Raw genomic sequence first — 15,705 nt, 5'->3', positions numbered from 1 at the left:
GTCTGTCTATGTCAGTCAGTCCCATGTAGTTTTGATTAATTAAAGCTTTAGAATAAGTTTTAAAATCAAGAAGTGTGAGTTTTGCAAGGTTTTGTTTTTGGTATCTTTGAAACAGGCTCATGAAGCCTAGGTTACCCTCCAGCGTTGATCTTTCCGCCTTAGCTTCCCAAGTGTTGAGATTTGCCATAACTGGTTTCAGTAATGTTTGTAATTTCCATTTTACAAATCTTTTAATTACCTGACTAAATTAATTTATTTTTGATATTTCAAATTCAATTAATTTTGTAATTTTCTTTTAGACTGCTTACTGCTAGTATATATAAGTGCAATTGATTTTTACATGTTAATTATAAGTCTTATTATTATATGTAGTATGATGTGTATGTAAGTGCCAGCATTCACATGCCATAGAGTGTGTGTTGGGTGGTGTGTAGACTTTTTAATACAAATATTTATTTTCATTATGTGAATTGTGCCTGCCTGCAAAAGCCACAGGAGGCATTGGGTTACTTGGAGGTGGAGTTATTGGCTGTCATGAGCCACTAGACATGGGTATTTGGAAGTACACTCAGGTCTTTGGGAAGAGCAGTAAGCACTCTTAGATTCTGAACTATCCCTTCTGCCTCTACTTTTAATTTGTAATTAAAAGGTTTTTGTCCTGTGTGTTTTTAATTACATGTGTTCTGTGTGTTCAAGCACAAGCCTCTGTACATGTACCACCATATAGACTGTAGTGGTACAAGAACAGCTCTCAGTAGTTGGTTCTATCTCTTACTTACCCTTTGGGACCCTGGAATTGAACTCAGGTTGACAGATTTGGTGGGATGTACCATTTCCCATTGACCTACCTCAATGACTCTTTAATTTTAAAGTTTTTTTGTTTCTTTTTAGTTTAAAATACAAAGTATATTGTAGCTGGAGTTTCTCTCCCACCCAGGCAAGAGCAGTTTCCTTTCCAAATGACTAGCTTTGCCACATTGAAAGCAAACTCCGTAAGGAGTTTCTTCAATGCCCATCACCCTTTTGAAGTAATTGGTGCTGCCAGGAGCAGATGTGTCTCACCATTGAGAAAAGTCGTAAGTTTTTAAAACATTTTAAATGCCATATTCTATAGGTCTTTGAAGTGTTTGAAGATTACCTGTTCATCTGAAATATATCTCTGTATATCTAGAAAACCTAACATGACTATAAGTTTGACTATTATAGATGACTAGTAATTTGTATTTATTAACTATATATTACTTTTTTTTTTAAAGATTATTTATTATGTATACAATGTTCTGCCTCCATGCCAGAAGAGGGCACCAGATCTCATTATAGATGGTTGTGAGGCACCATGTCCTTGCTGGGAATTGAATTCAGGACCTCTTGAAGAGCAGCTAGTGCTCTTAACCTCTGAGCCATCTCTCCAGCCCTATACATTACATTTTTTAATGAGCCGCATAAACACAATACCTTACACAAGAATAGAGACATACATGTAGTATATGAAAGTTGACCTTAAATTTGTATCAATAAACCAAAAATCCATACCAATTTAAAGTATTCATTTTTATATCATATCCCCCCCTTTCTTTAGAGATTGACTATGACCATTAACTATTTATAACTTACCCCCTTTAAATGAAAACAAACATAAGCAGTATTTTGGGAATTTGGGTTTAGTTTTTTATACTACTTCCTACTGATTAGGGGCACTGGTAATACTATGGGGATCCTGAGAGAATTTAGAATTATGGTTTAATCTTGGCTGTAGTAGCCTGTGAGGCTGTGTCATCTCAGTCAGTTGCCTTGTAGCTATTTTAGATGTTGGATCGCCTGGGCCATCACTCTCAGGGGGGTCTTACTTGACCAAACTATATTAGCCTGGAAGGAATCCACAGCTTCTCATCTTCTGTGGAAACAAAACCAGAACTTTTTTTCCAAAGCAACATATCCTTAGACTCAGATTTTGATGTCAATATATTTTTATGTTAGCTGGGCATTGGTGGCGCTCACCTTTAATCCCAGCACTGTCCTGGAACTCACTTTGTAGACCAGGCAGGCCTTGAACTCAGAGATCCACCTGCCAACTCTATCTTCTATCCTCTCTCTCCCAAGCCCATGCACACTTATCAAATACACTGTTTTCTGTTTAAAGTGTTTTTTGTTTTTGTTTTTTGGTCTGAATCTGTCCTTATTGTGTATCTGAAATCCTTTTCTGACCAAATGTTTTAAAGGGTTAAGCAGGCTTGGCTAGGACCAAGGCAGCGGATTTGACTGTTGGTTTTGCCCTGCTCAGCTTTTCAGCATGGCAGAAGTAGCAATGAGTGTGAGTGCCATGCTTTATTTACCTCCCAGTGCTGCTATGAGTATAGTGTAGCCTGTGCTTGTTTGTTTTCTTCCCCCACTACTCTAGGTGATTCCCTTTCCTCCCCTGTTAGTCCTGAGTTTATTTACTTGTCTTAACTTGTATGTGTGTGTGTAATCATTAAGGTTCTCTCCCAGCTACTTAAGAGGCCCAGGCAAAAGGATTGCCTAAGCCCAGGAGTGGAAGATCAGTCTAGATGTCTAGCATGATCCTGTTTCTTAAAAGGAAAAACCTGGAATTGGGGATATATCTCTGTGGGGAAGTGATGGGAGATGTCATTCTGTATATATGTTTCTCATACTGGTTAATGAATAAAGCACTGTTGGCCAATAGGAAAGGAAGATAGGCGGGACTAGGAGACAAGGGGGGAAGAAAAAGTAGTTAGGAGGAGTCAAGATGGAGAGTCTGGAGAGAGCTGGACGCCAGCCATCTCTCTGGTAAGACCACGTGGAAATATTAGATTAACAGAAATGGGTTAATACTTAAGACAGAGCTAGCCGATAAGAAACAAGTACCTGGCCAACAGCATTATATCAAATACAGACAGAGTCTCTGTGCATTAATTGGGGCAGGCTCTGCGGAAAACCTACTCCTTACAGGGAAGTATTTACCTAACTTGTGCAACACATGCACACATGCTCAAAAGAAAAACGTATGTGAGAACATTCATACTACCTGAGAACAGAAATAATTAGAGACGGTTGTATTTCTTCCTTTCCAGTTTGTCAGTCTACTCTTTTTCTTGCCTAATTACTCATGTTCTCATGCTTGATTGCTATGTTGAACAGAAGTGGTGAGGGTTGTCTTTGGTTCACTCTGGTTTTTTTCTTCTCTTTTAAAAAAGATTCTTATTACTTGTGCATAGATGTGTGTGTCTGTCTGTCCCACTGTCTGTATGAGTGAATGCCATGTACCCTGTGTACCTGTTGGAGGCAGGAAGAGAGGGTGTTGGATCTCCTGGAGCTGCAGTCACAGGCAGTTGTGAGCCCTGATGGTGCTGGTGTAACAATGAGTCTTTTTTATAAAATACTGTAGTACTTTTGTTTAGGACAAGGAGTCACATCTTTTTCTCTCCCCAGTATATCCCCCACAAGCTTTTGTGTATTCAAAAGTGCTGCTACGATCTTGTATTAAAGTGGCTGTCCCTTCCCCTTTCATTTCCTATTATCAGACTTTTTGTTTGTCTTTCTAGATAGGGTTTCTCTGTGTAGCTCTGGCTGTCCTGGAACTCACTCTACAGACCAGGCTGGCCTTCAACTCAAGAGATCTCCTGCTTGTGCTTCCTGAGTGCTGGGACTAAAGGTGTGTGTCACCATTGCCCAGTTCAGCTGATTCTTATAAAACTAGCCATTCTTGAAAGGCTGTAAGGTCAGACCCCAGCCAATGGGGGAAAAATGACACAACAACTTCCTGTCTCTGTGTTTACTTTTCCAAGTACAGTGCAACACATCCTCTTGTTAGAAGTAAAGTTTTGCCTTGTCCAGACTCTTGAACGGGAGTGGTCATCTCTGTGTGACCCCAAACTTAATTTTTTAACACTAGGAGATAAACTGAGGTCCTCTGGAAGAGCAGCAAATGACCTTAACCACTGACTCATTGTTCTGGTCCCTTACCCTTGTTCTTAAAGGAAAAGCTTTTAATCTTTGATCATCGAGTTTATTTGCTGAGGGTGTTTCTTTTCCTTCTTTAAAAAGATTCAATTTCCCTTTAATCCCAGCACTCTGAGTTTGAGGCCAGACTGGTCTACAGAGCGAGTGCCAGGACAGGCTCCAAAGCAATACAGAGAAACCCTGTCTCGAAAAACCAAAAACAAACAAACAAAAAAAAAAGATTGAATTTTAAGTGTGTGTCTGTGTGTGTGTCTTGAGTGTGGGTGCTTCAGGCCAGAAGAGTGTCTGTGTGAATGTACACCATGTATCTGCCTGCAGAGTGTAGAAGAGAGCATTGGATCACTTGAAGTTACAGGCAGTTGTAAGCAACAGACATGGGTTCTGGAAACTGAACTCAGGTCCTCTGGAAAAACAGCAAGTTCTCATAAGTATTGAGCCATCTCTTCTGTGAATGTGCACCTCACCAGACAGGGTTTCTCTGTGGGATGGTCCTGGTGGGTCTGGAACTCACTTTGTAGACCAGGCTGGCCTCTGCCTCCCAAGTGCTGGGATTAATTCTATGTGTCACCACTGCCCGGCTCATCTGTGAATTTTTAACATTTCACTTTTATTGAACTATTTTTTTTTTTTTTTGAACATTTAAAAAAATATTTTTTTAAATAGTGTTTTACCTTGCATGTATGCCTGCAGGCCAGAAGAGGGCACCAGATTCATTATAGATGGTTGTAAGCCACCATGTAGTTGCTGGGAATTGAACTCAGGACCTCTGGAAGAGCAAGCAGCCAGTGCTCTTAACTGCTGCACTATCTTTCCAGCCTCTTCATTGAGCGTTTTTAACATGAAGTGATTTTAAATTTTGTCAAATACTGTTTTTGCATCAATTAAAACGAAAGTTTGTTTTTTTGATTGTCTTTGTGTCGTACACTGATTAACTTTTTTAAGTCAAATCATGCTTGCATTGATCATGTACACAATCTATGCTTCTAAATTCAGTTTGCTAGTGTTTTGTTGACTTCTTGCCCCCAAGCAGTACACCAGAATCCACCATCATGGATCTGTAGTTTTGAATTCATAGAGAATAGTGATAATGATCTGTAGTTTTCTTGGGCCTTTATGTAGTTTTGACATCAGGATGAACGTTCTTAAAAAGTCACACAAAGAAAGAGAGGAAAGTAGTTTCGTAATGAGTGAGTGGGAAGCTGTCCCCTCCTGTCTTAGATAGGATTCTATTGCTGTGAAGAGACAATTCTTACATAGGAAAACATTTGATTGGGTATGGCTTACGGTTCAGAGGGTTAGCCCATTGTCATTATAATGGCAAGCATGGTGACATGCTGGCAGACAAGCTGGAGAGATAGTAGAGAGTTCTGCATCTGGTTTAGCTAGAGCCGGAAGAGAGTGTGACACTGGGTTTGTCCTGAGCATTTGAAGCCTCAAAGCCCACTCCCAGTGACATCCTTCCTCCAACAGGGTCACACCTCCTCATAGTGCCACTCCCTATGGGCCTATAGGGGTCATTTTCATTCAGATCACCACACCTCCCTTACTTTTTTTTCTCAGAGGGCATGAAAATTAATTTAATAGCTCTTTAATTATTTGGTAGAATTAACTTTGAAACCACCAGGTTCAGGGTTCAGTCTCCTTCCTCTTCCCTCTCCCTCTGTCCTTTCCTCTGTCTGGGTAAACTAGCTTTATTAGAGAAAGCCAGGATTACATGGGACTTTAAGAGTTGATAGTAGGACTGCTGTTGTCATGTAGGAGCACCACACAGACAGAGGCCCACAACTCAGCCTTTGTCTTCTCTTGTGGGATTAGGGAGTTTGACTTCTCGTCTTTGCAGGACAGAGAATCATGGACTTTACCTCCCAGTTTGTGCCTAGCTACTTTTGGTGAGGGTCTCTCCCCTGCATTGGTCTAGGGTGCGTCTTCCCCTAGTAGTCTGTCTTCAAGGAGTACATCTGAGCTTTCTGGAGTGATGCTCCCCAGTAAGGGGGCACAGCCTTGATCTGGGCTGCCTTCTCTTAGCCAGTTACTTCTGGAGTGTGTAACTCCTGGAACTTCTTGGCCCTGCTATTTATTGCCTCTCAGAAGATGGAGATGAGGAAGCAGGACTGTTGGGAAGTGATACATACCCTCCCCATCACCCCCCCTTCTACCTCCCATTTCCCGCCCTCCACTCCCACCCCTCACCTCTGATTTGGCTTTAAGTTTTAAATTTTGTATTTTGAGGAATTTCTTCAGCTGAGTAACAATTGTTGGTGTACAATTGTTGATATAACCTACACTTATTATTTTTGTAAAATCAATAGTATTATCAGCACTCTCACCTCTAATTTTAGTAATTTAAGCTTTTTTTTTTTTTCTTAGTATGCCTAGCTAGGGCTTGTCAATTTATTGATCTTCATTGTTTTTCTCTAGTTTTCAATTTTATCTCTCTATTTTTCTCTTTTTTTTCTGCCTCTGGCCTTGAGATTAATTTGTTTAAGTTGTAGTGTTAGGATGTCCATGGGTCCCCCCCCCCCCCTTCTTGTTCTTTTGTCTTTTCGAGACAGGGTTTCTCTGTATTGCTTTGGAGTCTGCCCTGTCCTGGCACTCGCTCTGTAGACCAGGCTGGACTGGAACTCAGAGATCTACCTGCCTCTACCCCTCACCCCCATGCTGGGACTAAAGGCGAGCGCCACCACCACCCGGCTTCTTCTTTAGTAATTTATTGAATTTTATTTTATGTGCATTGGTGTGAAAGTATCATATCTCCTGGAACTGGAGCTACAGACAGTTATGAGCTGCCATGTGGGTGCAGGGATGAACCTGGGTCCTATGAAAGAGCAGCCAGTGCATTAACCACTGAGCCATCTCCAGCCCCATTTTTTTTTCATTTTTTTTTTTTTTTTTAGTTCTAATTTATCAATACCTAATATATTTATTTGGTAATGTCTCTTCCGACTATGTTAAAAGTTTCTGGAGGAGGATTTGGTTGTATGTTTTCTTTAGTTTTTTCTTTTGAGACAGGGTTTAATGTACCGAGTGGCCTCGTTCTTAAACACCTTATCTTTCTGCCTCCACTTCCTGAGTTCTGGGATCATGGATGTGTATCACACGTCTATGTGGTGCTGGAGATCAGATCTAGGGCTGGGCATATTAGGTGAGCATGCACTCATTAACTGAGTTACAGCCATAACACCTTTTTTAAAAAGACTTATTTTTAAGTGTGTGTGTGTGTGTGTGTGTGTGTGTGTGTGTGTGTGTGTGTGTGATGTCTCTGTGTGTGCCTGTCTTGAGTGTGTCTGTGTGTAGATTTATACATGGGAGTTCAGTAGTGTCCCTGGAATTCACAAGAGGCTGTTGGATTGTCTGGAGCTGGAGCTGTAGGGTGGGTGCACTATGGGCTTTGAGCTGCTGAGCAATCTCTCTAGCTCACAGTTTGTTTTCTGGATTTTGTTTTGTTCACTCATTTATTCCTACTTTTATCATATAATAAATATATGATGAATATCTGTGAAATGATACAGGACTTTAAAAATTTATGAAAAATCTTTAGTATTTTCCTCCCTTATCATTTTGGCTGGAAGTTTTATGTATCTGTATTGAGGCCCCAGATTTATTGAGTTTGTTAGGATCAGCAGGACCCTTGAAATTTTCAGTTAGAGAAGGCTGGGCAGGAAAGTAGTAGCTTGGAAGTATGCTTTTATGTAGAACTGACAGACTCTAAAGTACATCTTGAGAATTTTATAATCCTATTCTCCCCACCCTCACAGCTGGCCTGTACCTTGCTTCCAAATTCTGAGATTACAGGAGGCTTGTATATACTTGGTTTTATTTTATTTTATTTTATTTTTATTTGTTTTTTTTTTTTTTTTGAGAAAGCAAAACTTTATAGAAATAGAAAGCAATTTGGACACACCCCACTCCCACCTCCAGTGACAGATAGCACTGGCATGGATAGAAGAGAAAAGAAACAAAACAACTAACCAAATAAACAATCAAAACAAGCTGGAGGCAAGGTACAGGCAAGTATCCCAATAAGGCTCAGAGAACAAAACTGCAGAATAGGGGAGAAAGAGAAGCTTTTTACTAATATTTAGAAAATATCAAGTTACTGTTGTATTTTCTCATCATGTCTTCTCAGACATCTCAGGCAGCTTGGCTTCCAAGTGATTTTGGGATCCAAACTCTGCGTTCACGCTTGGACCACAAGTACTGTGTCCACTGCACTATCTTCTGAGCCCTATGAAATAGTGCTTAAGCCTCGGCATTTTCTTAGAATGAAGACGTTGATCTCTCCTGCTTGGGCAGTGTAGCACTTGTTTCATCATTTGAAAAATGAGAATAGTGTTGCTGTTAACAGCAGGTTGAGAAACTAATGCAGTGAGTTAGCATAATACTTCTCTTAACAGTGTTGCTGGGCATTGGACTGAAGGCTACACATGTGCAATGAAAACACTCTGCTATTTGACTATATCTGCAGTCTTAAAAAAACCAAAAACTCTTACTAAATTTCCAAAGTTTCCCTTAAACTCACCTGTAGCTCAGACAGCTCTTGAGTTTGAGCTCCTCCTGCCTCAGACTCCAGGCCTTTGACAACCATTCTTTTTTTTAAAAAATTTATTTATTATGTATATAATGCTCTGCTTGTATGTATGCCTGCCTGTCAGAAAGAGGGCACCAGATCTCATTACAGATGGTTGTGAGTCAACATGTGGTTTCTGGGAATTGAACTCAGGACCTCTGGAAGAGCAGTCAGTGCCCTTAATCGCTGAGCCATCTCTCCAGCCCTTGACAACCATTCTTGAGTCATTAATTTTTTATACTTTTATTTTGTGCCAGATAGACTCTGGAAGGCTTATACTTTGCCTACAAATTTGATGTTCTTTCTATTATATCATATAATAATGGAGATATTGGACATATGAGCTGGGTATAGTAGCTTATGTCTTTAATCCCAGCACTTGGGAGGCAGAGGCAGGAGGATCTCTTTGAGTTCAAGGACAGTCAGGGCCACAGAGAGACTTTGCCTCAAAATAAATAAAGTGAGAATTAAAATCCTGAAAAGGATATTCTTACATCTTAAATTATGTTAGTCTCTGTTTTTAAAAAAATGATTAGAATTGGAGCTAAGGATACAGCTCATTTGGAAGAGTGCTTACCTAGCATGCACAAAGCCTTGGGTTTTGGTCTCTACTGCCTCATAAACCCAGCATGGTGGCACACACTTATAATCTTAGTACTTGGTGGGTAGAGACAGGAAGATCACAAGTTCAAGGCCAGCCACTGCTACAGAGGGATTTTAAAGCCTGCCTGGGCTATCTGAGACCGTCTCAAAAAGGTAAAGGATGAGGGAGAAAGAAGGAATTGTTAGAAATATGTTTTACCTATCGTTGAAAACTAATTTTATTTCTGGAGAACTGAGGCCTTTGCTTCTATCTGCTTTATAGTGTCATTTCTTCTTTATTTAATCCTTATGAACAACTTCATACTATATATGTTTTTCTCCTTTCTTTCTTTCTTCCTTCCTTCCTTCCTTCCTTCCTTCCTTCCTTCCTTCCTTCCTTCCTTTCTTTCTTTCTTTCTTTTTCAACATAAGGTTCCTCTGTCATTCTGGCTGTCCTGGAACTCACTCTGTGGACCAGGATGACCTTGAACTCAGAGATCTGCCTACCTCTGCCTCCCGAGTGCTGGGATTAGAGGAGTGTTCCACTACTCACATATTTCCTGACTAATGTAGTTAAGGAAAGCGCTATTATTTAACTTGGTAACTAAAAGTTCTTAACTTTAACTTTATTTCTTTTTACAGACCATTTAATCTGGCAGAACGGAAAGCTAACGCCCACTCAGTGGTAGAATGTGATCATGCACGGAAAGAAGTTAGTGTACGAACTGCAGGATTGACCGACAAGACCTCAAGGAAAACATACACTTTTGATATGGTACTTACTGTCTTCTGCCTTCCTTTTTCAGTTACTCACTAATGTGAAGTACTCCTATGGAAAATGGTATACTTCTGAACCTTGGCTTCAAGTTTGTTGAACTAGTTTCTAGTGGGCAAAATTATTACCATGAATGATACATTTTCAGAGCTTTTCTCTTTTTTTTTTTAAATTAGGTGTTTGGAGCATCTACGAAACAAATTGATGTTTACCGGAGTGTTGTTTGTCCCATTCTAGATGAAGTCATTATGGGCTATAACTGCACCATCTTTGCGTAAGCAAAACAACTAATTTTCAAGTTGATGGGTTTAGATGCGTGTCTTTGTTTTTGATTTAATACTTTTTTGAAATTTTGACAGATATGGCCAGACTGGCACTGGAAAAACTTTTACAATGGAAGGTGAAAGGTCACCTAATGAAGCATATACCTGGGAGGAGGTATTTATCATTTATAATGTCCTTTTGTCTTGAGTGTGGCAAAAATGTGGCCAACTAAAACCTTATAGAAGATCAGTGAACCATGTCAACCATAAACCTAAGTTCTTTATTGTACTAATGCACAATCAGTAATGCTTGAGTAAAATTACTGACGTATTAGAAAAATATGGTCTCAGTGGGAGAGATAGACCAACACATTAAGTGATAAAAAGAGGGGGTCTACTTGCTGGGTGGTAGTGGTATATGCCTTTGATCCCAGCACACTCGAGGCAGAAGCAGGAACATCTCTTGCCTCCCAGCCTGGTCTACAGAGTGAGTCCCAGAGAAGCCCTGTCTTAAAAAATAAAAAAGTGTGTATGTGTGGAGTTCCTACTTAGACTCTAGAACAGCAGGAGCAGAATATAGTCTCTCCCCCTACCACCCTGTTTTATCTATAAGGAAATGGTTTAGTGTTTCAAAACTAGTAGTGGGTACCTAAAATAGTAAATAGTATGTATACCGTGTCTTTTCTTACGTGTGTACCTATGATAGCATCTAATTCATAAATTTGGCATGATAAATTTTTTATAATAATAACTAACAATATAAGGAATGTAACAATATTCTGTAATATGGTTTCTGCCTCAATTTTATTATACTGGTCTTTGTTACTTAAATGAAGGACTTTACATTTTACGCTTTGATATATCCAAATTGCCAGAACCATTGCTATTGTGCTTTAGGTGATAGTTTAACATTGCTACTGCTGCTGCTGCTGCTGCTGCTAATATTACCATTATTTTGGCTTTTTGATCCAAGGCCTTATACTATAACTCAGGCTCTTTCCAAGGCTTCTAACATGATGATGCTGATTCCTCCTATGACCACCATGCCAATGTTACTCTGTTGCCATCTCCACACACTCATCAGTCACAAGTTCCATAAAGTGGTCAAAGCCCCATAGTATTCCATATACATCAGCCACCATTGAACTTCAGTGGTGACTTCATGTCCATAAACTTTAGTTCGGGAGGATGGGCCTTGAGAATGGCAACTCTTCAGCGGGCTCGGAACCTTTGTCATGTTTTAACTGTTGTAGTAAATGGCATTTTGAGTTTATTTTAATTCTTGTTAATATAATTTCAGGATCCTTTGGCTGGTATAATTCCACGTACTCTTCATCAAATTTTTGAGAAACTTACTGATAATGGCACTGAATTTTCAGTCAAAGTGTCGCTGTTGGAAATCTACAATGAAGAACTTTTTGACCTTCTTAGTCCATCTACCGATGTGTCTGAGAGGCTACAGATGTTTGACGATCCTCGGAACAAGGTAACTCAGTCTGAGAAGAAAGTGTCTGAATTTTAACGTCTGGGTCTTTTAAAAGTTGGTTTACTTTTTCTTTATAAAGTAATAGATATTCTTTTGATATTTGATCAGAGGGGAGTGATAATCAAAGGTTTAGAAGAAATCACAGTACACAATAAAGATGAAGTATACCAAATTTTGGAGAAGGGGGCAGCAAAACGGACAACTGCAGCAACCCTGATGAACGCTTACTCCAGGTAGGGAGCATTGCCTTTGCTTTATGAATAATTTGGAGGCATTAAGTCAGGTCGGGTTAGGGAACTGCGTCATAGCATAGATTTGGTGCTGTAAGGGGAGTTCTTGATATAGCAATATTGAAAGATTGTGGAAGGAAAACAAAGATAAGTTAAATTATTGCAGAAGGAGCAAAGGCTTTTTGGGGGGCGGGGTTGGGGTCAGCCTTTTGAGACATGCTTGCCCTGTGTGACAGTCCTGGCTGTCCTAGAACTTGCTGTTTAGACCAGGCTGGCTTCGAACTCAACAGAGATCCTCCTGCCTCTGCTCCTGAGTGCTGGGACTAAAGAATTGCACCCTCACAGCCCAGCTCCTAAACTACTTTTTAAAAGTGGCCTCTGAGGCACTGTTTTTCATTCTTTTGTGGAGCTTTGTTTTTTTGTTTTTTGTTTTTTTGGGTTTTTTTTTTTTTTTTTTTTTTTTTGGTTGTACTGGGAATTAAATCCAGGGCATATGTTAGACAAGCACTTAATCACTTGAGCTATAGAAATTGAGATCAGATCTTTGTTTTAAACTGATTTTACTTGAATGTAGACACATAGATAGTCAATAACTCTGGCATTCATGAAAAGAGAGACAGGAACAAATTTCTTTAAATACATTTACCATCATGTCTGGTTATACATTTTTTTCTTTCACATTAAATAAAGATCACTTTTTATAAATAATAAAAAAAAAAAAAAAAACTCCACTTTCCCAAGGCAGTTGATATTTAGGCTTAATTGCATTAATTCCACAATCTTCAAAACTGGTGGATAGAGCTGAGATGGCTCAGTGGGTTAAGATGCTTGTCATGAAAAACTAGTTCCTGGGTTTTTCCTGAAAGTCAATCCACCTAAAGGTAGAAGGAAAGAACCAACTCCATGTGGTGTGTGCCCTACCGCTCATATGTCCAAATCTCTGCATAAAGATTTTTAAAAGTACAAAGAAAAAAATGAAAAGTTACTATATTCTCCACTGCTAATGTCATTGTAAATGCAGCAAGGTTCTGGATGGAATCCATCTGCTCTGAGACACTCCTCCTTTTCAGAGATCCCTGAAAATTCTTTGTGGTGTGTGTGTGTGTGTGTGTGTGTGTGTGTGTGTGTGTGTGTGTGTGTGTGTTGCTGCGGATGTAACCCAAGAACTGGTGGTGTGTACTAGATACAGGCTCTACATCTCCAGCCCTAAAAATAAAAGTTCTAGGGTAGTTTTGATATAGCTTCTTATTAGGGATCAGTATTGTAGGTAGCAGCTAGAGACTTTGTCATTCCAAGTTTTATTTTCTGACTGATATCTTTGTCTTCCCTTGTGCATTTATTTAGATCTTTGCCTGTTTTCAGTATTTCTTAGGGAACATATAATGTTTTACATTGTAATGAGTGGCCAACTTGATCTTGTTTTCTAGTCGCTCCCATTCAGTTTTTTCTGTTACAATACATATGAAGGAAACTACCATTGATGGAGAAGAGCTTGTTAAAATTGGAAAGTTGAATTTGGTAAGCATCTTGCCTTAATGCCACTGTACTTTTCTTGATTACTTCTTAGAGAGCTTGGGAATTCACTTACATACAGTATTTTTATAGTAAACTTCATTAATGGCTTTGGAGTAAAAGAAGAAATTTGTTATGGAAAATTTACTTTGCTAGCCATTTGTACATTATATACAATAAAAGATATAAAAGAATACAAATCATTGAATCTAAACACAATACATTGACATTTTCTTTTTAAAATTGAAGGTTGATCTTGCAGGAAGTGAAAATATTGGGCGTTCTGGTGCAGTTGACAAGAGGGCCCGGGAAGCTGGAAATATCAACCAGTCCCTGTTGACTTTGGGAAGAGTTATAACTGCTCTTGTGGAAAGAACACCTCATATTCCTTATCGAGAATCCAAATTAACTAGAATCTTGCAAGATTCTCTTGGGGGGCGCACAAGAACTTCTATAATTGCAACTATTTCCCCGGCATCTCTCAATCTTGAGGTAAGCCCTTAGAGAAAGCAGCAAATGTAGGAACTGTAAGCCTTTCTTAACAGTCATATATTTAAAGTTCATTCCCTGGTTTCATTCTATTCTATAACATATAAGAATCTGGACATCGTATGTGAACATACCCTAGAGAATGCCACTACAATAAAAAGCCAGTTAGGACTTCCAATACGGTTCCTTTTTCTTTTTTCTTTCTTTTTTTTTTTTTTTGCTAGTTTTCTTTTGATATAGGATTTGTTGTGTCTTTCCTGCTCTCCCTGCCTCAGCTTCCAGAGTGCTGTGATGATAGGCATGTGCTATTAATATTAAATTGGCTTCATAATTTATAAACAAAGTTTTTTGTTTCTGTTTTTGTGTTTTGAGTCAGGGTTTCTCTGCATAGCCCTGGCTGTCCTGTTACTCGCTCTGTAGACCAGGCTGGCTTTGAACTCAGATGCACCTACCTCTGTCTCCTAAGTACTGGGATTTAAGGTGTGTGCCACTACCTTCTAGATAAAAAAAAAAAAAAAAAAAAAAAAAAACGTTTTTTACATTCATTTGTTTACTTGTGTGTGTATGTGTGTGGGGGTATACAGATGGGGGTCAGTTCTCCCCTTCTACCTACCAAATGGGCTCCAGGGATGAAGCTCAGGTCATTTGGGTTGGTGGAGTCATTTTGTTAACCCTTCCTACATTTAAAAAGAAAAAAATTGCTGGGGCTGGAACAATATCTCAATGAATAAGAGCTTTGGCTGCTCTTCCAGAGGACCAGGATTAGAATTCCAGCACCCACATGGTGACTCAGAGCCACCTGTAACTCCAGATGTGACTTCTGGCTGCCTCAGGCACTAGACCCACCCACACGGAGTATACAGTCATGTATACATACACTTAGCACATTAAGAAGAAGAGTGCTGAAGGTCATTAGTGATGGGCGCTGTGTAGGGGTTCATTGAGAACTTAGACTGAGTCAGGTCTTTTTTTGGGGCATCGACCTTTTATACTTAGCATACTATTTTCATTATGATAGATTATTGTACTATGTTAAAATTGTACTATATATGAACACTTCATTTTTTTTTTATGTGTGCACACTATTTAATTATATGGTTATTGGTGTTGTGTGATACTGTTCCCGGAATCCCATAGACAAATGTCTACTCGCCTTAGACAGAATGTATGCCAGACCAAAGCAAAGACATTTCCAGAGCTCACATTGGTGAACTAATGGGTTTTATTGGGGTTACTTACAGTAATATGGGTGAAGAATTACTTACAAAAGCAGAAATGACTCAAAGACAGTATATCACCAAAAGCCTCTCCCTCCCATGTGCATTTTAAATAACAGAAGTATCTTCATCCTCATGCCTTCAGTAATTGACCTTTCCTTTTCATGACAGGAAACGTTGAGTACATTGGAATATGCTCACAGAGCAAAGAACATAATGAATAAGCCTGAAGTTAACCAGAAACTAACCAAAAAAGCTCTCATTAAGGTAATTATGAATTTGTATGGAATAATGTAATCATGCTTGGCGTGTCTGAAATATGGAATTGCAACAGATCACTTATTTTTGTTTGTTTTGTTTTTTTGGTTTTTCGATACAGGGTTTTCTCTGTGGCTTTGGAGGCTGTCCTAGAACTAGCTCTTATAAACCAAGCTGGTCTTGAACTCACAGAGACCATTTGCCTGTCTCCCAAGTGCTGGGATTAATGGGGTATCCCATTAGGCCTGGCTAAGAATAGCAAAGTTTCACTGTTAATCAAGATTTGTTACATTGCTTGTTGTACGCATTTGTTATTGAGTGAAGGTCTCACTGACCAAGCAAAAGGGTTCTGTCCATGATGGTTCT

General features: G+C 39.3%; 1 protein-coding gene across 2 annotated transcripts in view; it reads left to right on the top strand.

Moving 5' to 3' along the window:
• Kif11 (kinesin family member 11) overlaps positions 1 to 15,705 on the top strand; it is a 62,872-nt gene that overhangs the window by 19,419 nt on the left and 27,748 nt on the right. For both annotated transcript variants that reach the window (XM_051199576.1, XM_051199575.1), the window contains exons 2-9: positions 9,752 to 9,884; positions 10,061 to 10,158; positions 10,244 to 10,322; positions 11,448 to 11,633; positions 11,742 to 11,866; positions 13,291 to 13,381; positions 13,625 to 13,867; positions 15,253 to 15,348. In XM_051199576.1, coding sequence (XP_051055533.1) covers positions 9,752 to 9,884; positions 10,061 to 10,158; positions 10,244 to 10,322; positions 11,448 to 11,633; positions 11,742 to 11,866; positions 13,291 to 13,381; positions 13,625 to 13,867; positions 15,253 to 15,348 — 1,051 coding nt within the window. The remainder of the gene's footprint in view (positions 1 to 9,751; positions 9,885 to 10,060; positions 10,159 to 10,243; positions 10,323 to 11,447; positions 11,634 to 11,741; positions 11,867 to 13,290; positions 13,382 to 13,624; positions 13,868 to 15,252; positions 15,349 to 15,705) is intronic.

This window comes from Phodopus roborovskii, unplaced genomic scaffold, assembly GCF_943737965.1.
Source record: "Phodopus roborovskii unplaced genomic scaffold, PHOROB, whole genome shotgun sequence".
NCBI lineage: Eukaryota > Metazoa > Chordata > Mammalia > Rodentia > Cricetidae > Phodopus > Phodopus roborovskii.
Note: the sequence above shows the minus strand (reverse complement) of the source record. Positions and strands in the feature narration are given on the sequence as shown.